Below are 25,169 nucleotides of genomic sequence, written 5' to 3'. Positions count from 1 at the left end.
CGTAACCAGGCTTGCAGATGATTTTTTTGCATCACTGATTTTACAGTATCTGGTCAGTTATGTAAGTTGTAGAGGAATGTAACTTCCCTCTAGTTTTTACTTCCTGTATTTTGTTACATAATTCACTTTCTTCAAATTAATATTGACAGCATTTATAAGACAAGTAGGAACTAACATGGGAAACAAAGCATACCAGTATAAAAATAAATGAGGTGAACAAATACCATAAATAAAAATTATTCAGGAATAAATAACCAATTACTATTGTAGCCTATAAAGATTTTCTTGCCCTGGCCAGGTAGTTCAGTTGGCAAGGTTGAGGGTTCAATCCCTGGTCAGGGTACATACAAGAATCAACCAATAAATGCATAAATAAGTGGAACAACAAATTGGTTTCTCTCTCTCTGTCTCAAATCAGTAAAATAAAAAAAAATTTTTTTAAGATTTTTTTCATTCTTCCCATCCTGGATTTACCAGGCTTCAGGCTTAGGTCCTATCTAAGACCCCTCTCTATTACTTTCAAACTCAAGTCTTGGCAATCACATTGGCAGTGCAAAACAGAACTACTCAAGGATGCTGAAAGTTTACGTCTTACCTTCTCAGCCACCACGCTAGTTGGACAGGCAGAAATGCCATCCTGACCACCTTTTCTTTGTGATGCACAAATACCTTCAGATAAGGCACATACACCTCAGGCAAAAATTTACAAGCAGGCTGGTGAAAAAGAACCCTACCTCTACTAAATTAGTTGTCTGGCCTCTGGCAAATATTTAACTCTGGGCCTTCTTTTCCCCATCTGTAAAAACAGAAAGGTTGGAAATGATAAGACCACAGAGGAATACCGTTTACAGGAATTATATTTTGCTTTATAATCCCTAATTCATATATATTAGGACACTGTTTCAAAATATTATTGAAGATTTCCACCTCTTGATATGACAGCGATAGTGTTTATAAACCACCATACAAGAACTATTTTTGCCCCACACCCCAAAAAGTCAAACTTCAACTTACTCATCTACACTTGAAGGGACTTCCTGATGTATATTAAAAGAGACACACACAAAAAAATCAATCAAATGAAATGTATACACATAGTTGAGATCCTAGTTCAAAGAAACAAGCATGTGAAAAGTCTTTTTTTTTTTTTTGGAGAAAATGTAAAAAATCCAAATGCTGGCTATTAGATGAAAATGTTATGATAACCAGGGTTCTTTAAAACAGTTCTGGCTGGGAGTGGGATGGGGGCACAGGAAATGTTTCTGTGGCAGGAAGGGAGGGAGTAGAATGGAAAAATTGGCCAGATATTAACAACGGGTGAAGCTAGGTGTTGAGTTGTTGGGTTCATTTTACTATTTTCTACTTTGAAAATTTTCAAAATAGTAAAAAAAGGTATAATTTTCAAATCTATTAACTTTCTGTACACATTGCCTAATACATCATTAGTCCTGTTGAAGAAATGGAATTCTGAACTAAGTATAAACTCTTCAGAAAACTAAAAGACAAAAAAAAGTAGTCACTGAAGACCCCATTATCCAAGCGCAACCTATATCCACGGAAAAAATAAACCGCTCTGGCCTGTGTGGCTCAGTTGGTCGGGCGTCATCACACAAAGTGAAAAGGTCACCGGCTGACCCCTACCCAGTCAGGGTGCATAGGTTGCAGGTTTGATCCCTAGTCAGTGCGCATATGAGAGGCAACTGAATGATGTTTCTCTCCCTCTCTTTCTCCCTCCCTTCCCCTCTCTCTAAAAAATAAATTAGTAAAACTAAAAAATATAAACCATTAAAACTTATAAAAATAATACAACCAAATACCAACTTACCATACATTTTTTTTCATCTGAAACCCCTTCCAAGATACCCTGAATGCCCCCATTCTGTATTAGAAATGCTTTCTTAAAAGGCTTATGAGTTTGATTTTTATTAAGTTACCTTGAAAGGAATTCTGTTTTAGTCTTTGGGGTAAAACATGAGACCTGAAAAATCAGCATTCTTGCTCCCCGTCACTGCCAGAACTAGTAAGTACAGACACGGATTGGCTCTGTATGGAGGCTTTATTCAGATGCCGACAATCTGAGAAAGTGGTGGGTTATGTACCCTAAAAACCATCCTAACATCTCATCTAAAGCTGACCTTTTATAAGGAGAAGAAGAAGGTAGGTAAGGGGTTTGGAAAAAGGTTAGCCAGACAAGAGTTGCAGTCCAGTAGAGACTTTCCTAGTATTTCTTTATCTACTGATTAACAATTCTTTATCTGCGGTCACCTCCCTCCCTGGAACAGAATGGCTCAAATACCTTCTCGATTGCTTGCAGACCCTCTGGGGCACAAAGGTTGAATTGCTTGAATTGCTTGTCACCTCCTGGAGTCCTATTGGTCACGTATTCCAGTTCCTGGAACAACAGCTTTCCATATGCATGAATCACTTAAGCCTATGGACTATAACTAAAGCTAAAATTGTTCACTCTCGAATTCCCCTATCAAAGCCATTTCCGACACTTAAACACCCTTAGTCAGCTCTATCCTCACATCTGACAGGTTCAGGACCATGCACATATTGATTGCTAAATAGAGTACAACATTCATCAAAAATATGAGAATATCTTTTTTTATTCTGAGAGTGGGAATAATTTTTTAAGTAAGATATAAGAGTCCTTGGCTGGTGTGGCTTAGTTGGTTGGGCATCGTCCAGCAAACCAAAAGGTTACAGGTTCAATTCCCCATCAAGGCACATGTCTGGGTTGTGGGTTTGGCCCCATCAGAGTACGTGCAAGAGGCAACTGATCGATGTTTCTCTCTCCCATCATTGTTTCTCTCCCTCTATTTCTCCCTCCTTTCTCCTCTCTCTGGAGGTGAAAAAAAAAAATAACAAGGGAAAAAAAAGGATAAATCTTACTTTCATTTAACTCCTAGCAGTAAGAAAAAAAAACAGCACAACAGAAAAGAATACAACACTAGAGCAGACATTTTATTGATATAGAAACAAGAAACATGAAGATATTCAACCCTTTGTTATAAAGAAAATAAAATTAACAGAACAATAAGATTCCATCCATTCCTCTTGCACAAGACATGACAAACTAGAATCTGATTAATTATCAGGTTTGGTCAAGAATGTAGAATAACAATGCCCGTACACTACCAGTAGGATTATAAATTGGTCCAACTACTTTAGAAAAATATCGCCATTGCTAATTAAACAGGACACGTGCAAATCCTACCATCGGGCAATTATAACTATTGGTCTGCTAGGATGGCAGTCTTGGGTAGCATAGGAAGCAAACCAAGGCAGGGAGGAGGAGGGAGACGTGTCTCACCTGCTAACTCAGCAGGACTGAGCCTGGTCCATATCTTGCCAGGTGTTCGTTCCAACATCACAGGAAACACTGCGCTAACATGGGAGGTCCATGAAATCCTACCAACCTTCTCTACTCTCTGGGAAAGAAGGCCTTTGAAACTGTGCTTTCATCCCAAGGCCTGAAGGGCTGGAAATGGCCCATAGTGCCCAAAGGAAGAAGCCCATTGACACCTTTATGTATTCATGCTCCCCTCACCATGGGGAAGCTGGCCCCACCTTTACCTGTCAATCAATATGCAACTTCTTCACCCCATCCAGCCAACTATATTAAGTCCTCAGAACAAAGGACCCTCAGGCTTGGTACTCTTAGCTCAGCTGCCACCCAGCCTCAGGCCACCTAGCCTCTGCCACCCCGGCCTTTGACCATCCCAATCCTGCTTTTCCCTGAACCTGTGCCTTTCACTGCCCCTCCACCTTATCCACCTTAACTAGGCCCCCGTCTCTTCCTTGAGTAGGATCACCAATAAACCCCTTTTGCATGCTAATGGACTTGCTGATCTATAATTCTCCACTGCATGGGAGCCGAGTTTCTGGGAGTTTCTCCCATAACAGCAATAACAAAACTACTCTACATTGGGTCACTTAAACAACAGCAATTTGCTTTCTTAGTTTTGGAGACTAGAAGTCCAAGATCAGGGTGTCCTCAAGTTGGGTTTCTTCCTCACGTGGCTTTTCCTCTCTTCATGCCTATGTCCAGTGTCTCCCTGTAGGTCCTAACCTTTTCTATAAGGACACCAGTCAGATCGGATTAGCCTCCCCCAACGGCAAAGCCCTCATTTTAACTTAATTACCCCATGAAAAGACCTATTTCTGAATGTGATCACATTCTGAGGTATTGGGAGTTATGGCTTCAACATAACGAATTTTGGGAAAAATTCAGTCCACAACACTACCTCTAGGCATGTTAGCCACACTTTTGCACATGTTTGAGAATGCCAATGACAGTTTAGTTCCTAATAGTACACAATATAATGAATAATGACAATTTGCTGTACTTCGAAAACAAGATACTCTTTAGTAGTGAAAAGGCATAAACTATAGCTACATGTGTAAATTTGGGTAATTCTAAGAAACAGTGTTAAATGGCAAAAACAGAATTTTTATGAGCTTGTTTGAGTAAAAACTGATGGCAAAGGCCAGGAAGCAAGATCTCAAATGCCCAGAGATAACAGTTTTACAGTTCCGCTTATCCATCTGAAATTAAGGACAGGAGGTAAGGAAGAATACACAACGGTGGTGGAAAGTGAGGCAGGAACTGACTACAAAGTCGTTAAGACCATGTGCTTTCGTGAGGGTTCTGAAAAGAGGTGTTTTGAAGGGTATTAACCTAGATGCAGAGAAACAACAGACAAGAATTGCTTGGGGCAAAGATGAGCCTTTTCTAAAGAAGTCACATGCCTGGGGCCTGACTAACCACCTGGACCTGCCCAGTTAGGAATACACGATCTCCTGACCCTGTGAAGCTACCTTTCATAGAACGCCTTTTTCCATCCACGAAGGTATGAAAAGAACAAAAACACAGTATGTATTTTTGGGATACATCTAGGTAGCCTTACAGTAAACTATGTCAACATTCTATTTTCTAATTAGATGTTGGGTATTATGTGTTAATTTTACTATTTTTTGTGGTATAATAAATATATATTTGATTGCTATTTCCTGTTACAAAGCTCCTGAACCCTTGACATTTCCTGATACCAGTGTGTTATGTTATTCATGAGTTCAACAGCACCTGAGTTTATGCTAATGAGGGAACTACTGGCACCCTTGGGAGATCCTATATAGCTTCCCGACACAGGGTGGTCACCGGAAAAACCAGCTAGATTCTAGGGCAGCGACTTTCAGGCCCACCCACTGATTTCCAGGGAGGGGACAGGGACGAGATTTGAGTTCAAGTAGCCAGTGATTTAATCAACCTCACCAACTCAGTGAAATCCCATAAAAACCCCCCAAAACCACCAGGCTCAAGAGGCTTCCAGGTTGGTGAAAACACTAGCGTGCTGAGAGGGTGGCACACCCCGACAAGCCAATGACAGCCCTGCACTCCTGGCCCCCTGTACTTGCCTTATGTATCTTTTCCATGTGGCTGTTCCTCAGCCGTATCCTTTATAGTAAAACTATAATAGTAAGTACAGCACTTTCTTGAATTGTCAGATATTTAAAAAAATTATCGCCCCTGAGGAAGAGGGTGGGTGGTTGTGGGAATCCCTGAATTTGTAGTCAACTGGGTAGAAGCACAGGTAGCTTGGGGATGGAATAGGTAGGAGGCAGGTAAAAAATGAAAGAATGAAAGGGACAGGAAGGGAGAGAGGGAGGAAGGGAGGAAGAGAAGAAGAAAGAAGTTTAATTAGTGATAACAGAAATATCCAGAATATACTGTTAAGTAAAAAAAGCAAAGTGCTGAAAAATGCAAGGAAGGATGAATGGAGGGAAATAAGAATGGACATTTCCATTTGCTTCTATTTGCAGGAAGACCGGAAAGATGAACAGGAGACTAATTACAGGTGGCTACCTGTGGGAGGCCACGAGGAACAGCCCTGGATGGGCATTAGGGACTCGGCGAGTCTTCTCAGTGCATGGTGTTTTATGTAATTTGTATGTAGTTCTTTTTACGTACTTTCATGTAGCTCAAATTTATATAGTTTGAGCCATGGAGAGTAAGTATTTGCTAATAAAATAGTTTTAAAAGTCTCTGTGTAATCTTGTTAGTAAAAGAAGTGGTAGCTTGAGGTAACGAAATGCTGACAAAGTTGTGTGAAGCCTTAGAGTTAAAACGAAAACATCTGTATCTAACCTTTTCCTATTTCTTAAACTAAATTATAACAAAAGGCAATAAATATAATCAACCTGAAAAGATAGTTGGCTTGTAACAAATAAGTTGCTTGCACCGAATTTTGTTATTAAGAAATGCGTTGTTAAAATTATTACAGGGTAGAAACAGAAATATACATATATTTACTACATGTATTTTTTTAAAGATCTTATTTATTTTTAGAGACGGGGCAAGTGAAGAAGAGAGAGGGAGAGAAACACCAATGCGTGCTTGTCTCGCCTGCACTCCTGCCTGGGGTCCTGGCCCGCAACCCAGGCACGCGCCCGGCCGGGAATCGAACCGGCAACCCCCGTTCATAGGCTGGCACTCAATCCACTGAGCCACACCAGCCAGGGCTATTTAATACATATTTTAAATCTATTTAATGAAAGGCAGATGCATGTTAAAAATCAGTGAACTTCTACCCTCAAGAGACACAAGACTACTATGATCATTAAATATAGTTCTCTAAGGAAACAAGTTAAAATATTAAAATTCTAAATTATCCACACTTTTCTTGCAAGACTGTCAAATTACTTCAGAGTGCGCTCTTAGCAGTACTGGCTGGACCCCGGAGAGCGAGCGGTGGCAGGGGCGTGCTGACAGCGGGTAGGTGCAGCTCAACGCCTCCACTAGCCTGGCCTGGCTCCGGATGCCGCTGCTGCGCCCGCTGCAAAGCCTCCTTAATCGGCAGCAGCTTCTTCTCTGCCACTATGGTGCCGCACCTCCGCGGGACGAGCCTGGTCTGCTCGGCTGCAGCTGGACCGAAAGACCACGACCCGAGTCTGCAACTTCCCCGACTCTCCGCGGCCAGCAATGGCTCCCGCCGCAGTTTTCAAAGACCTCACGCGAGAGTAGGATGACCCGCTAGCCTGCCGCGAGAGCCTCGGGAAGGAGACAAAGCGGAACCCGCCCCGATTCCTGCGCTTGCGCGGAGAGCCGAGACGGCCGTTTTCCGGCTGGACGTGGGGTATCCTTGGATGCGGGGCTGAGGCCGGAAGTGGTGGTGTGTGGGCAATGGGGGGCGTGCAGAATCTAGAGAGACGTGTGGTTTGCGGACCTGGGATGGTGGTGAGAAGGAACGAAGGCAACGTGGGACGGCAAAGGGCCGGAATACACTAAGGGAGACACTCCAGGGTTCCTGTGTGGGAGACACGTTCAGATTTTGCACAAAGAACGAATTGACGTCTGTCTGGAGAAGAGGGCAGCAATCCGGGATCAGAGGGCAGGCATTCCAGGGTCCGCTGGAAGGCCCAGCCTGAAGGTCTTAAAAGGTAGCCAGCTTCCCAGAGGACTGGAGGGAACGGTTAGGAACATATCCTGGGGGGAGGGTTACATTCTGATCCATCCAGAACTCGTACCTGGAAGTGCCCATGTTTCAGGCCTCTGTGTGTGTGTGTGATAATACGGGAAACCAAAGGGGAATACAAGAGATGGAAGAAATTTTAAATTATAGGTTACGAGAAAGATTTGCAGTGTCTTCAGGAGGGAATTATACATCCTTTAAAAAATAGAATATTTTAGACCGACAAAGGTAGAAATAAAACTAATACATGTGTACTTGCCACTGGAGAAATAAATTATTATGGAAGTAATTGAAGTCCTTTGTGTGCTCCACCTAATCCCATTCTGTTCCCTTGTGCCCACTCGTACGTAACCACTCTCCTAAATACCTTTATGTTTTAATTACGTATATAGTGCTGTTTTGCATAATTTTAACAATCAGTAATGCATATATATCCTTTTGCAGCTTTCTTTTACTTCATGCTTTTTAAGGTTTGTCAATGTCATGTAAGTGTTCTTAATTCTTTGCAACAGCTGAACAGGCATTCCCTTATAGGAATATACCATTATTTGTCTTATTGCTTTGTATCCCCAGTGCCTGACACATTTTAAGTACTTAACTATTAGTTGAATAGATGAATGCTCTAGCATTTGAGCTAAATCCTAAATAATGAATAGGATTTCAAATGACTTAAGAAGGCGAGAAGAGTATTGCAGGCAAAGGGGATATGTAGTCAGCACAAAAGCAGAAGCGTGAAAGTACATGAGGTATTTCAAGAACTTCCATTGTCTTAGAGCTTAAGATGTAGAATTGTGTGGAGATGTGTGATGCAGGAGAAACTTCGAAAGGTAGGATGCGGCTCAGATTTAAAGGATATCGGAGGAGACGACGTTAGCTCAGATTTGGCCTACATCATATTTAATTGCATACCGTATGGCAAAAGAGAAAATGGCTCACACAGTTGCTGAAAACATTATTCTTCCAGCATGTTTGGATATGGTACGTGCAATTTTTGATGATAGATCAGCTGATAAATGAAAAACTATACCCAGTAATAACACAATATCTCTTCGAATTTGTACTATTGTAGAGCATTCAGAAACAATGCTTATGTCCCGGGTACAGTATGGTATAGATTTTGAGATCCAGCTGGATGAAAGCGCTGGCGTTTGTGTCAGATACGCATGGCAAGGTGATTTCAGGGAGGGTTTTTTGTGTTGTTTAAATTTAACCTCACACCCAAGTGGTTTAGACATTTTTACAGAATTGGTAAAGTGTGTTGTTGGTCAATATAAATGAAACTGGATAAACTGCAAAGGAATTACATGTGACAGAACAGCAGATGGAACTGGAAAACATAGCAGAGTAGTTAAAAAGTTGCTAGAAGTTACTAATAATGGTGCTGTGTGGAATCCGTGTTTTATGTATCATGAAGCTTTAGTGTCCAGAGAAATGCCACAGAATCTCATGGAGGTATTAAAAAATGCAGTGAAAGTTGTTAATTTTATTAAAGGGAACTTGCTAAATAGCCAACTTCTCAAAACATTTTGTTAAGAGTTTGGAAGTAATCATACCCACTTACTGCATCATACCAAAATTCGTTGGTTGTCTCAAGGGAAAATACTAAGCAGCGTTTATGAACTCAGGAAGGAGATTGACATTTTTCTCATTGGAAAAAGAATCTCATTTGGCAAGTAGTTTTGAAGATGACATTTGGGTAATAAAATTGGCATATTTAACTGATATTTTTGGCATCCTTAATGAGCTAAGTTTAAAACTACAGGGAAAAACAGTGATGTAGTTCAACATGTTGAACATATCCAAGGATTCCAGAAGACATTATTGTTATGGCAAACCAGGCTTAAAAGCAGTCAGCCTCGCTACTACATGTTTCCAAGATTTTTGCAACATATTGAAGAGAATATTATTAATGAAATCAATTTGAAAGAACGAAAACTAGAGATACTGTTACATCTCACCTCTCTATCTCAAGCTTTTAATCATTTCTTTCCAGAAGAGAAATTTGAATCATTAAGAGAAAACTGTTGGGTAAAAGATCCATTTGCTTTTCGAAACCCAGAATCAATAGTTGAGTTAAACTTGGTGCCTGAAGAAGAGAGTGAATTACTGCAGCTCAGGGGGTCATACACATTGAAGAATGGTTATTGAACATTAAGTTTATCAGCATTTTGGATTAAGATGAAAGAAGACTTTCCTTTGCTAAGTAGAAAGAGTATCCTACTATTACTACCATTCACAACAACTAGTTTGTGTGAACTAGGGTTTTGCGTCTTAACCAGTTAAGAAGGAAGGAAAGAAGTGGATTGAAGGGTGTAGCAGATGTGCGGGTGGCGTTGTCCTCCTGTGCTCCAGACTGGGATGAGCTTGTCAACAGGCAACACGCTCGTCACATTAAATAAACCCTGCCTGGTTTTCATAGTGTTTCTTATTTTGTCGTATTTTTCTATGTTGTATTTAAATGTTAATATATCATTATATGTGACAACGTCATTACATTTTTATTTTTGTTAAATATTAAAATCACGATGTAATTTTATATTCACTGAACAAAATTTCATGAACTTATATTAGAGTCCAGGAACTATTCTAGAGAATGTGGGATACAAAATGAAAGCAAAGATCATTCTCTAGTAGAGCTAATGTTCTGGCAAGGGGAGAAACAATAAATATAATAAATACGCTTTATAAAACTCAGAAGATAGTAAGTGCTACAGAAGACTACAAAAAGGAGGTCAGGAAACTGTTTGGGGACCAAATCATAAAGGGCTCGTTAGGCTGTTAGGGGGCCTCGGTTTTTGTCAGTGAAACGGACAGCAGAAGGATTAGGTAGAGGAGACACGTGACCTGCACGAGGCTTCAGAGACTCACTCTGCTGTTTCGAGAATTGATTGAAGTAAATGTTACTTCCCTAAGGAGGGCTTTCCTAACCACCTGAGTTTGGGTATGGGTACATCGTTCATTATCCTCCCCTTTATTTCTTTGTCTCCTTTGCAGCATAGAGTTTGTAATATTTTTGTAATACTTATTTGTATTACTTATTTGATTTGTAATACTTATTTCATTACTAGGGCTGTTAGTCCGCCACCTGGAATGAATGCTCCTTGGGGGCAAAGGTCATGTCCATCTTGTCTGATGCATAGTGAGTATTCAATATACACTTCATGAAGAACACATGACTTAACATCTAACACCTGTAACGAGGTCATCTTCCCAGGAATAAATACTAAATGTGTGGCAAATTTCTTTGTCTTTTTTACATTTTAAAATCTCCTTTTGTCAGATAATCTCTACAAGCATTTGTAAATGGCATGGATTGATGTTGCTTTCTCGTATTATTGCTAATAAGCAACATATATTGCTTGATGTCTTCCTCAAACTAATTTCACCTTCTGTCTGCCTTTCTTTAGGTATTCCCTGACCCACAAGGCGATGTTTCTTTTGACATGGTCTTTTTCTAAAGTCACGTAGATTAGCAATTCCTTTCCAACAGTCTAACATTATTATAATATTTGATTTTTCAGACTTTCTATTATTTTTGTTTGTTGCAGGTTTCTATGCTATTAAAGGTAATAGATTTTCCCCACCCTTTTGGTTCTTCAAATAGAGGTTGGAAGGCAATTTTCCATGAGTAGCTCATATTTCTGCAGTCTGGATTCTCTAAAAGTATTTGCATCTAAGTGAAGAATATTTGTATAAGGAGACATTCCAAGATAGTGAAGGTGGAGACATCTCTTTCCCTAGAGACATCCCAGGGAACTGAAGATAACGCCCTCTCCTCCCTCCCCAGAGACATGTGCGTGCAAGCCAGGAGTAATGAGTAATTGCTCTGTCAGAGAGGATGGGAAGATGTACCAGCAACCCCATTAAACCCCAGGCAGGGGTGTCCAAACTTGTGGTGTCTCTGGGCCATACTGAAAGAAGAAGAGTTGTCTTGGGCCACACATTAGATACATGGTGACATGTAATCACAAAATGCATAATGTTTTAAGTACATTTACTATTTTGTGTTGGGTGTATGTGGCCCGCAGTCCGTGGACACTCCTGCTCAAGTTTCCTACTGCACGCAGAGGTGACATCTGGTCCACATTCTGATGCTCTGGGAATTGGGGCATGGGGACTTGATTGACAGACAATGCTGATTTGGCTGGGTTTTTTTGGCCATTAGTAATAAATTGTGTCTCTGACCTAGAGGCCTTGGTCTGTCAGTGAATGTTACTTATGTGAAATCCCCCTTACTGTGCAAGGCTGCATATTGGGGGTAAGGTAGGGGACCATTATTCAGCCTATCATAGCATATCCCCTGGTTCCCAAAGACATATCCCACATGAGAAATACATTCATCCACCCATTCCAAGGTGCCCTGAAGTCTCAGCCCATTATAGCATTAACTCAAGCCCACAATCTCAGAATGTGTCTCATCAGCTCAAAAGTCTCAAGTCTCTTAGGTGTGGGTGCAGTCCTGGGTAGAACCCATCCTTGAGAAAATCCTCTATTTGTGGAGTGGAGAAACTAGGAGGCAAGTTCTGTGCTCCAGAAATACAATGGTGGGACCTGTGTAGGGATAACTTACAGCCATTCCCATTTAAAAAGGCAGAATATGAAAGGCAAAAAGCAATCATCAGCCAATCACTTTGAAGTCCACCTGGGCAAGCCCCAATACATTTCAAAGCTTGGTTATAACCTTTAAAAACAAAACAAGAGATTGAAATAAAATGTTACAGAACCCTCCAGACCTACCTGCAGCCACTTCCCATGTATATCAAATACCTGCCAGACAGAGTTCGCAGCTCTGGTCACTACAGATTGAGGGCTTGGCCCTCCACGTGCGATTCTGTTACTCCTGGCGCCCTGGCTCTCTAACCTGATGATCTCCACGATGGTGACCTCAACGAGTTACTTACCTCCCCTGCTATCTTCATTGGTTAAATGGGGGTGATATAGCCAGCTCAGAGGATGTTGTGAAAAGTAAATGAAAACTATGTTTGCAGACTTCTGAGCACATAGAACAGCTCAATAAATATCAGTTTTTGTAGTTATTTCCCGAAAATAAACAAAACCCACTTGACTGGTGGAAAAGAGATTGCCTGTCAAAGTGGTCATAGTTTGGGGCCAGAAACATCTTCCCTCTACTGAGTGAACTTTTTTCTCCCGTTTTCCCACCTCCCTTTTTGGGGGCTCTCACCATCCTGGCTCAGGCCAGATCCTGAAGAGCAGCTGTCCTGTCCCCGCTGATGTCCCAGCTCAGTCCTGGAACCGAAAAAGGAAGTGTAGCGGAAAAGAAGCGGAGCAAGGGTGTTGTGTTATGTTGACGAGGCAGCCCGTGATTAGTAAATTAAGATTATGCCCATTATGACCACGATGAGGAGGCGCTAGCCACCCACACGCCTTCAGCATCCAGTGTAATTAAGTATATCAATTGTTCGAAGGTGCAATCAATACTCCCACACAAAGGAAGGATGTATTACTTACACATTCCTGCGGGGGTTGGGACGGGGGTGAAGCTCAGGGCACAAATCAGAGGAAAGCAGCACCCCTTCCAGACCAGTAGGTTATCAGAGAGTGGGGTAACGAACACCTATTCCGTACTTAGGGCGGAGGCCACTAACTTTTCAAGGGCTTAACCCTTGGTGGTTATTTTAAATAATTTATTTATTTATTTTTAGAGAGGGAAAAAAAAAAAAGAGAAACATCGAAGTTGCCTCGCACGCCCCCAACTGGTCAGGCATGGGGAATCACACTTTGCAACCTTTCTGGTCCGCAGGGGGGTGCTCACTCTACTCAACCACACGAGCCAGGGCTTTGTGGTTATTTTAAATGGTGTCCCAGAAAAGCAAAGCGGTATCTTTTGGCGGGTATCCTAAACCCAAGTCCTTATCTAAACGTCCAGATTCTTGGTGAGAACAGGGCGGGCAAACTGTAAAATGCCTAGGCAGTAACTCAGAAAAACGTTTCTCCGGTGCCCAGGTCCGTGCGGGTGTTGGTGGTGTGGGGTGGGGTAGGCGGGGCGTCTTCGTGCAAAAGACGAAGTGAGTCCAGGAGGCTCTTCAGAGTGCCCGCGTGGCTGTGCAGGGGTGCGCACTGCCCTGGTCGCTGCCCTGGTGATGCTGCTGCTTCTGCTGCTGGCGGCCGGCTCTGCTGGCTCTGCTGGCTCTGCGGGCGCTGCGGGCTCTGCTTGCTCGCGGTGGAGCGGGCAGGGTACCACCCAGCACCTGCAAAGCATCTTCCTGGGCCGCTGCGCCGAGTATCTCGCACTGCAGAATCCCCAGCTGCGGTGAGCTCTGCAGGCGGGCGTCGGGGCGCGGAAGAGGAGGGGACTGGGAGCGGGGGCGGGAAATAAGTGCGTGGGCGGGGGGCGACACGGGAGGGAAAACTGGGCACTCCAGACTCAAGAAGGTTGTATGGAGGTAGCAATGGGGTCTAAAGGTCGGGGGTGTGAGGGAAGTAAGGGGTTCTGACAAGAGGGGTGCGCGGTGGGGGGAGGGGGAGGGTTCTTAGGTCAGGGGAGCCAAGCTCGGGAGTGTGGAGGTGAAAGGGTCAGTGTGTAGGGTCTGAAGGTGAGCGTTGTGTTTGTGTGTGTGTTTATATAGATGAAGCAGGGTGTGTGGCGTGGGGGGGGGGGGGTCGGTCTAGAGGTGAGGATTAGGGAGAGTAGACTTTGGATGGCAGACCCAGGACCAGCAGACCCAGGACCGGAAGTAGTACCTGAGTCCAGGCACTTTAGGGATTCAAACTTCAAATCTAATCCAGAGGACTTTTTAAAAGTTACAGTCTCTTTTGCCAGCCCTGTGCTTCTTACTTTTTTGTTGCTTCTTTGGACCTAATTTTTTCCTGTTTTTATAACGTCCCTTTCTTGTGCTAGTTGTTTTTAAAGTGACACATTTGAGGGGGAAAAAAGTCAGAAATACTATAAGGAACCCCCATGTTGCTCCCCACCCAACAGGAGGAACAAAGTTACAAAGGGGGTGGGGAATGTTTCTGGAAAGCTGGAATGGACCCCGCGGTGCAGCAGACTTCCTCAGTACCTGGTGCTCACTCCTGACTGCACACTGTCCTGCGCTTTGGCCCGACCTCACCTGGCCCCAGCCGCACAATGGGCTGCATTGTCTAAATGAAGCTGGGCGCCTGCTCAGCTTTTGGAATTGTCACCCTCTAGCTTGGTGCCTTTTCCGTGGGCCTGGGGCCAGACAGTATTCCTTAGCTCTGAAAAGTGTGTGTGGTACATCCTGAGAGACACTTCCACAGTCAGATTTCTCAATCCATCCCCTAAATTGTTTATTTTCTTCTTCCGAAGTGGGGTTAAGCCATGAGCCATGACAATTTCCTGTCTTTTTTGTATGCTTCTTGGGCAGAGTTGATGTACGGCACAATGACTAGTACAGTTCTTGGTGTACTTTGAGAGAAATGGAAATACAGCAAGCGCATTGTGATGCAGTGTTTTTCCTCGATAAACTTGTGCCCTTGCCCAGGGACAAGAACTGCACAGCCGTCTGGGAAGCCTTTCACGTGGTGCTGGAGAAGGACCCCTGTTCTGTGTTTCCCTCTGACTATGACCTTTTCATAAACCTCTCCAGGCACTCCATTCCCAGAGACAAGGTAAGGCCCTTTCAAACATGGCTCTCTGTACAGACGTGTGAGGTGAGCAGTCTCCCGAGACCCTACAGCTTCACGGAAACGTTGGGCCACAAACTCCCAAATCATTTGCACCTGTGGAGCTTGGTGGTGGGAAGGTGGCTTTACCTTCACCAGCGATCCTGAGTCTCCTGTGTGTTTGGGCAGAAGGAAATTTTCTAAGTCAACAAGTCAGTGCAAGGCACAACCACTTTAGGATACTGTCATACTTTCCTTCTGGGCCTCCACCCCGGGCCAATTATGAGCAATTTCTGTCCCAAATGAGCCTACAGGCCTGAACCTTGACTAGCTCAAGAAAGCGCTCATTATCAAGTAGCCTCCCAGACGACCAGTTTCTCCTTTTAATGGGCCTTCGGGTTACATCTGTCCAGTTCCAGTTTAAGAAAACCACATTCGTGCATCATGGCTGCACTCCAAGGTCTAATATAACGGAGTAAATGAGAAAGTCTGTGTGCAGTGCTTTCTTAGAACAGTGCCTTCGGTTGAAAGAGTGTTAAAGGTCATTTTTATTTCTCTGATATAATAATTCTTAACTTGATTTTTAATAGTAAAATCAGGTAACGTTGATGTTTACAAATGAAAAAAAATCTTAACACTGATTTTTTTTTTCCTTTGTAAAAGCAGGTACATGGAGCCAGGAGGTTCAGAGATGTAATAGACTGAAAACATGGTTTTTAAGTATTTTGAACCTTGCCACTTCCCTGACAGTGACAGGGGAGCCATAAACTTTGTTCTCCTTTCGTATGGATTTTGGTTCCAGTAAATGAACTCGGTAAATACTTACCGAGCTACTTCCACATGCTGGGCATTGTGCTGAGGGCTGCGGGTGCAACAGGGAGCAGAATGGCCAGGGAGCTGCCAGTCCCCGCAGGGGCCCATTGGACTACTGAGCATCCGATGAGAGAATGAGTGAGCAGGGTATCGCTATTTGCATTATTTTCATGTGAAAACAGTATAACTTTATTATTGTTAGCTTTTACATTTTATCTTCAATTACAGTTGGCATAATAATTTATATTAGTTTCAGATGCACAGCATGGTGGTCAGACAGTCATGTACTTGGCCAAGTGACCCCTCGATATGTAAAGTACCCACCTGGCACCCTACGTAATTATTACAGTGTTATTGACTGTATTCCCCGTGCTGTACTTCGCGTCCCTGTGACGATTCCGTAACCACCAATTTGTACTTCTTAATTCCTTCACCCTTTTTGCCCAGCTCCCCAACCCTCCTCGCATCTGGCAACCAGCAGTGTGTTCTCTGTTTCTGTGAGTCTGTTTCTGTTTTGTGGGCTCATTTATATTGTTCTCTAGATTCCACATATTGGTAAAATCATATGGTATTTATCTTTCTCTGTCTGACTTATTTCCCTTAGCATAACACCCTCCAGGTCCGTCTATGTTGTACCAAATGGTAAGATTTCATTTTTTAAAGGGCTGAGTAGTATTCCGTTGTTATGTATCACTTCTTCTCTATCCACTCATCTCTTGATGAACACTTGGCTTGCTTCCAAATCTTGGCGGTTGTAGATAACACTTCAGTGAACATAGGAATGTATATATCTTTTCGAATTAGTGTTTTGGGTTTCTTTGGAGATGTATCCTGAAGTTGAATTGCTGAGTAAAAATACTATAACTTTATAGAGGGAGTATTGTCGAACGACCTTCAAGAATTCAGGTTATGTACCCACTGCACTAGTAGCCCAAACATCGACACTGGTGCTTGGAGACAGAGCAAGGCTTATTCAGTTTGGCAGAGTGCCTGGGAGGGCAAGATCTCCCAAATCCATCTGTCCCCCAAGGCACAGTGTGGAGCTTTTATGCAGCTAAGGAGTAGGGGAGGGGTAGTTCCAGAGAACTGAGAGAGAAGTCTGTTTCTTTAGTCACAGATAACATTCTGGGCGGCCAGACTTCTGGGTGGCAGCAACTGGTCACGGCCACTTTGGGGACATTCTTTCCTTCTGCAAGACACACATAAATTCTCCTCACCTTCTTGAAGTTCTCCCCTCCTGCTTGACAAAGAGACAGTGCCCGGACAACTGAGCTGCATTTGTGAGAACAGAGGAGCTGCCAACATGTGAACAAAGTCCTAACCAATTAATTCTAGCTACTGAAAATACCAGGGGCATTGAACTTACAGGGGCTTGGCTTATAGGGAACTATATTATAAAGTATAATGTAAAAGCAATAGATTTGCGAGGCACCTTACACCTTAGGCAGCGCTTTTTGCGATTGCCTATCACCCTAAATACAGCGGTAGAAGAAGAGGAAGGGCTCATGCTCCCCATTGTCCAGGTGTGGAAACTGAGGCACAAGGAGTTTACATGCTTTGGTCAAGATCACATGTCTAGTGTATCACAAACCCAGGTCCCTTGATCTTTTAAATCTAGGGATCTGCATACACACATGCAGACACACACTCTATATTGTACTACGGAGAAAATTTCACGAATATCTGCACGACGCCCTTGGACTAAAGGGGAAAGAGGCCCTGGCGCACTGAACTGTGAACTACGACCGAGAGAGGAAAGGGCATTTGTTGTGAGGTATGTCGGAGACAATGAGAAGTGGGCTGCCTGACTGAGCTTGATGATATTGTGCCTGAAAAAAATTTGCTTTGATTTTGTTTTCTATTTTCACGCTGTGTTTGTTTTTCCTTAGTCCCTGTTCTGGGAAAACAACAAGTTCCTTGTTACCAGCTATGCAGAGAACATCCGTTGCTTCATGCCTGTGAGCCATGTTCTGTATGGCAGGGTCGGAGATCTGCTGAGCTGGTGTCGACAGGAAAATGCCTCCGGTGAGGCTCCCTTTCCTTGCACAGCTCACAAGACGAGGAAGAGTTCTTGTCTCCTATGCATTTGCCACTTGTGCTAAATGTGTCCATACGCATTTACCTCATTGGATCGTCACCCCCACCCATGTTCTGAAGTAGGTGGTAATAACAACAATTAATAATAACAACAGCAGATGGTACTTATCTTTTGTTAGGTCTGTTCTAAACACTTACGTATATTGACTGGTTTAATCCCGGAGACAGCCAATGGATAGGTCTGGTCCTAATTCCTATTTTGACAAACAAGAAAACCGAAGCACAGCAAAGTGAAGAAACTTGCTCGGGGCGCACAGTTAGAAAGCAGCAGAGTCGGGCAGTCTGACTCCAGAGCACTTGCTCTCAACCCTGCCCAGCTTGACCTCACTCTCCTCGTTTTCCAGAGGGGGGATCTGAGGCTTAGGGAGGTTAAATCACTTGAAGAAAGAGAAGCCTGGGCTCTCAAATGCCACTCCAGGCCTCCAGCAGATATTTTAAGATTAAAATCATAGTGAAAGTTAAAGTCACAAGAACTGGCTTAGTGGACTTAGTGACAACTCTCCTCATTCATCCAACTCCCACGCTAAGAGCTGGCAATATAGCGTCCCCACCCTGAGGGAGCTTGTAGCCTTGTGAGGGATATTTCCCCCATTGTGGTGTGCTCTGATACAGGAAGGACCAGGTGCTAAGGACTGGGAGCGGACTGAGACACCAGCCTGGCCCAAGGCTTCCGGGAGGCTTCTGGAGGCTCTTGGATCTGAATGAGCCTTGAACTATGAGCAGGAGAAAGGCCAGCAGGGGAAGGAGGTGGGGGGAAGGTGTTCCATTCTCAAAGACTGGAGATTCTTCCTCTGTGTGTATTAGAGTCAACTTTAAATGTTAACCTAAGCTCAGTTCTGTTTATTTTCCTCCATTCATTCCTCCATCCAACTAAAATTCGTAGAATGCCTACTATGTGCCAGGCCCTCCGCTTCGAGGCACTGGGAACACAGCACAGAATGAAACAGGAAAATAATAGCTGTCCTTACATTGTTGGGGGGCGGGAGATAAGACAATAAACAGGCGTGTAAATTATATAGCCTTCCATAAGGTTATAAGGGCTCCAGAGAAAAACAAAGAAGAAGGATAGGAAGTGCTGGGCTGGGGAGGAGGGGCAAGGAGGTGTTGCCACACCACATAGGCCCAGGGAAAGCCTCACTGCGAAGTGGGCCTTTGAGCAAAGACCTGAAGGAGATGAGGAAGAGCATTTCACAGTGGGGGAAACAGGAGGTGCAAAGGCCCTGAGCTGGGAGTGTGTCTGGCATATTTAAGCAGCAGCAGGGAGGTCAGGAAGTAAAGAGAAGAGTAGTGAGGCTAGACGACTAGAGGAGGCCCAGATGGCATGGGAAATTGCCAGGACTCTGGCTTTCACTGTGAGAGGGGACGCACTATAGGGTACAGGTCAGATGGATGTGGCTGTCCTTCCAATGGACCAGGGAGTGGCTAGTAACCTGGAGGCCTCAGTTTGATTATCCTGTAGAGGGTGGCGGTAATGGCAGAGGCATGCGATGGAAAGAGTATAAAGGAAGGGAGAGTGGGGTATAATACAAAATAAATGTTGGTCTTTGTCCCCTAGTTCCTGGCACACAGCTCCTAAAACCCTTGGAATCTGAGACATAATGAAAGTGTCTTTTGTATGACAAAGACATGACTGGTGTTTGGGGACCCCTTGGTAGCTTCAGGTGGGGGGCTGGTCACCAGAAAGACCAAGGCATGATTAGGGTGTTGGAACTTTTAGCTCCATCCTCTGTCCTCTGGGAAGGGGAGAGGGGCTGGAGGTTGAGTTAATCACCAAATAGCCAATGATTTGATCAGCCGTGCCCACATGAAAACTCCATAAAAACCTCTGAAAGAGGGGTTCAGAGAGATTCCGGGTGGGTGAACATGTGGAGATGCTGGTATGGTAATGCTCCCAGATTGGCCATAGAAGCTCCATGTGCCCACTCACACCATAGCTTGTCTGTGCATTTCTTCCACTTGGCTCTTACCGAATTGTATCCTTTATAACAAACCAGTAATCATAAAGAAGGTGTCTTCCTGAGTTCTTTGAGCCTTTATAGCAAATTACAGAACCTGATAAGGGTGTTGTGGGAACCCCTAAATGATAGCCAGTTGGTTAGAAGTGTCAACTTGCAGCTGGTGTCTGAAGGAAGGACAGTCTTGGGGGACTGAGCCCTTGACCTGTGGTGTCTGTGCTAACTCTGACTAGTTAGTGTCAGCATTGAATTGTAGGACATCCAGTCTGGAGAGCTCGGAGACCTGATTGTTGTCACAAGTGTTGTGAGTCAAGCAGCTCCGAGCAAGTGTCCCAGGAAACCACAAGGCCGTTCCCCACCTCTCTGATTCCACCTGTGCCACCCTGTCAGGGGTCTTTGTTGAAAAGGGAAGTGAAGGGCAGAGTTTAGGATCAGCAAAATAATGGGATGTTCATATGGTGGATCCTGGGGCCGTAAGCAACGATGATCAGACTTTATAGCAATATTTTTAAGTGAAAAGTCAAGTTAATTCAAATAGAAAATATACACACAGACATCTATGAAAACATACACGTGAAAAAAGTCAGGAAGACAGCAAACCCCAAGCGTTAACAGCAGTTCTTTCTGGGAATTTGAGGCCATGCACTTTTTCTCCTTATCCATATTTACTATGGTTTTTATTGTTGTAATTTAGATATATTACTGGTGAGAATAAAGTATTTTTAACAGAGAGAATTCTTCAACTAGGTAAATGACCATTAATAATATCCACCAGCTGTTTATAGTCTACGAGCAAGAAAGTATAAAACAAGGAAGTCCAGAATTATTCTTGGGATAAACACCACCTGAAGCCATGGCTGTCAGAAATGATGGGAGGAGCAGTGGGAAGCTGGAGAGTTAGCTTCCGGTCCTCTGTGTCAGGTACCATGCAGGAGACCTCTCTGAAACTCACAGATCTCTGAGAAATTGGGACATTGGCCCGCAGAGATGATAACCTGAACCAGTGTGAATTCTAGAGTGCATAATGCAAAGAAGTAGTTACCACTCTCTCAAGTAATGTTAAGCAATGATGTTCTCTTGAGTCGTGCAATGGGCCTCGCATCTCCTTGAAAACATGACAGGCAACCGCATCCGCACCGCCTGAAACACATCACCTGCCTTCAGGTAGAACGTTTTCCCTGCTTGGTTCTCCCTTGAACAACTTGTCAATCAGCATGTTCCTTTCTTTAGTAGAGTAAATAGTGAACAAATACCATATATCTGCTGAATTTTGTCCTTAAAATTAATGAAGTTTAATACATTTGAACATGTATATTTTAAATGTTATGAAATATCTATTTTCTGGCTAAGGACTCTCACTTCCTGTTTTTCTTATATTGATATTTAAATACTTTCAAGACCTGGGCTAATTGGAGAAGGCACTTCTTCCAGTAAAGCAAAGTTTTTGTGTTTTTGTTTTCTAATCCCTTTATTAGCATTCCAGTACAGAAATAAACCAGCCAACATGGTGGTGGTTGGCCAGGCTCGCGCATTAGCCAGCTGCTTAGTTCTCTGCCTGCCTTACATTTGAGCCGAGCAAGATGGCGGATGTCTCCATAGGTGGGTTGGGTGGTCACTCGCTGGGCTCCCTGTGGACTGAGTGGGCACAACTGTCACTACTCAACCTGAGCACATTGTGCAGAATGCAGGCTAAATATATTTTGCAGAGCCCCAAATATTTTAAATTAATTCTTCCCAAAATAATCTTCGAGGTGAAATGGGTTTGTCTGTTTTCCCCCAGGACTCTATTACCAGTCTTGTCCTACATCAGAGGATTGCGAAGACAATGCTGTGGATTCTTTCTGAAAAAGGGCTTCCATGCAGGTAATCCTGGGGTGGACAGCTGGGTGGCTGAGCACAGGTGGGTCCTGTGGAGATGGGATGGAGGGGTTCAGAGACTGGGCCACCAGGTCATTATACTCAGAGTCTCACATATCACCTTTGCAACATGCTTTTTTTTTTTTAAGTGTTGGTACATGCTCTTTAACATACATATATGATTTTATTTATTTATTTATTTTTAGAGAGAGGGGAAGGGAAGGAGAAAGGGAGAGAAACATCCACGTGTAGTTGCCTCTTGTGTGCCCCCTACTGGGGACATGGCCCTCCACCCAGGTCACGTGCCCTGACTGGGGATTGAAATGGTGATCCTTTGGTTCACAGACCGGCACTTGAGCCACTGAGCCACACCAGCCAGGGCTCTTCATGAAATATTTTTTTATTGGGGCGACAGTGGTGAACAAAATTGTACAGGCTTCAGGTGCACAATTTTGCAACACATCATCTGTAGACTGTGTTGTGTGTTCATCAGCCAAACATTTCTGGCTCATGTGAGCACATGGTTTGCACTCCTCTGCCTCTTGACGTTACTTACCTGTGACTTACACAGGTCAGTGAGGTGTGCGTCGGAGTGGCTTTGTGACTTGTGGGTGGAAGAAAGCTTTTAGGAACGGCTCTGTGATTTGCCACTTTCCCCTTCTTCCTTCCTGATAACCAGTGGCTTGGCAGATGTGCAGACTTCATCAGCTTGGGTCCCCGAGTGAGGACACAGGGAGCAAAACCCCAAGGGACCTGTGATGAACATGTAGTGTGAGCAAGAAATAAATCTCTGGTGTTTAAAGCCACTGTGATTTGGAGGTTGTCTGTGCTGGCAGCATGACCTAGTCCAGTCCAGCTGATGCACTGCTGGAGTCTGACACTGTTTTGCATTATTTTCTTAGGGTGGATCCCCAGGCATGGAATTACTTGAGTCTATGAGTCTTTGACACTTCGAAGCAGTTTGCTTTCCAAGATATACCAGTTTTCATCCCTTCTAGCTGTATGAAATATCAAATATATCACACCCTTGCTCGTATTGACAATTGTCAATTTTTAAAAATCAGTCACCAGGTAGCTCAGTTGGTTAGAACGTTGTCCTGATACGCTGACATTGCAGGCTGGATGCCTTGTCAGGGCACATACAAGCATCAACCAATGAATGCATGAATTAGTGGAACAACAAATCTCTCTCTGTCTGTCTCAAAATAAATAAAAATTTAAGAAAATTTAGCCAATTTACAGCTGAAAATAGATATGTCAATTTACTCAAAGTGCTCGTTTTTTCCTGCAGTATGCCAAGGATAGTTCTGGTGTGCTCCACATCATGCTGAATGGTTCAGAGCCCACAGGAGCCTACCCCATAAAAGGGTAAGAATGCAGCACCAGCAAATACAGCAGAGATACCAAAATGTTTAACTAGTTGTTTTGAATGCAGACTTAAGAGAATGGTCCTCATTCCCAATCTAATGCTTTGCTCAGGTAAAGCAAAACAATCAAAAGACCTGAAGACTGGAGATAGGTTTATACATCATTAATAGATGATGAAAGCAGGAATAAAATAAGGAAACTAAAGATTAAAGCTGAAAAATAACCCCCAAAAGCTTGAAAACAAAAGTAATGTGTAAATCAGCTACCAATGAAACGGGGACAGTAACATATTGCTTTGGTACTTTAAGGAGTGTCTTTCCTGTTTTTCAGTTTTTTTGCAGATTTTGAAGTTCCCTACTTCCAGAAGGATAAAATCACACGCATTGAGATCTGGGTCATGCATGAAATCGGGGGACCCAACCTGTAAGTTTTGGTGCTCTTAGTGAGGATAATAGTGCAAACATGCTTTTCTTGGATGTGATATGATCAAGCCTATTCACATTTTCATTTTTGCGGGAACAGTAGTCTTCTCTGTTCTTAATGTGGGCAGAGAAAAGCAAAGGCTTGACTCTCTGGAAATGCCACTAGCCAGTCCTGAGTCCAGAGAGAAACCCTTGTTTACCCAGATACTCCTTGCAGCCAAGGGAAGTCGCGTTCCTTTCTGAGCAACCTGGGCAGTCTTGATAGGAGAGTTGATAGGGATCCCGTCCCACAGAATCCTGTGTTGTGGTGGCAATAGACAAATACACACAAACTACCGAGTCCCGTGGAGGAAAAGGGACTGCGTGGCCACTCTCTCAAGAGGAGAGCACCCCACCCTTGCCTTGACAGGCTTTTATTGTTTTTCTAGGCCCCTTACATCAAAGATGGTCCTCCTTTACTATGCAAAGGTTTGTTTTGGGTGGTTATCTTTTGCAGACAAAGGATAGGGCGTTGCTGAATACATCAAAGAAGGACATTTGCAATGTAAAGGGAGAAGTGGTTGAAAACCGGTTATGCTCCATACCTGGAGGGTCTAGCTCAGATTTTAGGAAGATAAAGATACTCAGTAAACATTTGCTGCCTCAATTCAGGGTGAGGGAGCTTTAGCAAGAGCAAGTCTCAGCAGTCAAGGTACAATGCAGGCCTGATTTCCCACGGGAGAACCTATCCATGGACGTGGGTCCTGCCCACCAACCTTGCTCCCCACTGGCTTTTCTGTATGGGGGCTGGGCCACATTTCCCACGCTTGGAAAAGTTCTCCATAGAGAGTTCCTCATGTGTTTGTGTGGGTCAAGGCCAGTTTCTCTTTTTGGTCATTTGAAGCTCCAAAACTCCTACCAGGAGTTCTGTGAATTGGCTCAAAGACTATGTAACAATTGGTTCCACAATTAGGTCTCAGATAACTGGCCAAAGAAACTTTTACAATCCATATTTTCTGGGAAACCACTTGAGTTTATATAAATGCAAACTTAAACTCATCCTTTTCATAGTTAAAAGCAAAACTGCAGATGAAAAACTTAAAATACAATTGGTTCAAAGACAAGCCAGTGAGTCTAAACCTGGTTGAAGCTGCGCAGCCACGGTGTTGCTGCAGAGACACGCTGGGGCTTTGGTCCTGGATGTTGGCGTCAGGTGGAGGAGAGCGTGGCCGACCCCGTGAGTGGATGTGTTACTGAAAGTGTATTCCAGAGAATCTTGGCAAATTCCCCACGTCAGGCCCCCAGAGCCCTCTAAGATTCATCATATAATGAGTGATTTTTATCCCCTTGCATTTCTCTTTCCAGAAGACAAATTATGCCTGTTGTTGCATGAAAAACAGTATGCATTGTTTTTCTTATTTCTGTGAGAAGTTGCTCTTTGTCTAAACAGTATGCTTGTTGTTGGGTTAATGTATCTATCAGAGAAAGCTGGTCCTCTGAACCTACGTTTAAGGACACAAGGCAACTGCAGTGGAATGTCATCTCAGACCATCACTTCTGCTGCAGGAGAGATGGGTAATAAAGGTATTAGAACACCTGCTTGTACATTTGTGTGG

At 43.6% G+C, this 25,169-nt stretch overlaps 1 protein-coding gene and 1 long non-coding RNA gene across 2 annotated transcripts in view; one reads left to right on the top strand and one right to left on the bottom strand.

Annotated features, from left to right (window-relative positions):
- Positions 1–601: 601 nt before the first annotated feature.
- Positions 602–6,991, bottom strand: LOC123477983 (uncharacterized). The gene is made up of 3 exons (XR_006653071.3): positions 6,707–6,991; positions 2,297–2,392; positions 602–796 (listed from the first exon to the last, which is right to left on the bottom strand). It is a non-coding gene; the product is annotated as an uncharacterized lncRNA (long non-coding RNA).
- Positions 6,992–8,387: 1,396 nt separating this feature from the next.
- BST1 (bone marrow stromal cell antigen 1) overlaps positions 8,388–25,169 on the top strand; it is a 28,952-nt gene continuing 12,170 nt past the window's right edge. The window contains 7 exon segments of the mRNA XM_045182832.2: positions 8,388–8,453; positions 13,475–13,746; positions 14,942–15,068; positions 17,765–17,900; positions 21,708–21,790; positions 23,076–23,152; positions 23,483–23,575. Of these exon segments, the coding sequence (XP_045038767.2) occupies positions 8,388–8,453; positions 13,475–13,746; positions 14,942–15,068; positions 17,765–17,900; positions 21,708–21,790; positions 23,076–23,152; positions 23,483–23,575 (854 nt within the window).

Source organism: Desmodus rotundus, chromosome 4 (assembly GCF_022682495.2).
Source record: "Desmodus rotundus isolate HL8 chromosome 4, HLdesRot8A.1, whole genome shotgun sequence".
Lineage (NCBI taxonomy): Eukaryota > Metazoa > Chordata > Mammalia > Chiroptera > Phyllostomidae > Desmodus > Desmodus rotundus.
This window is presented reverse-complemented; position numbering and strand designations above follow the sequence as displayed.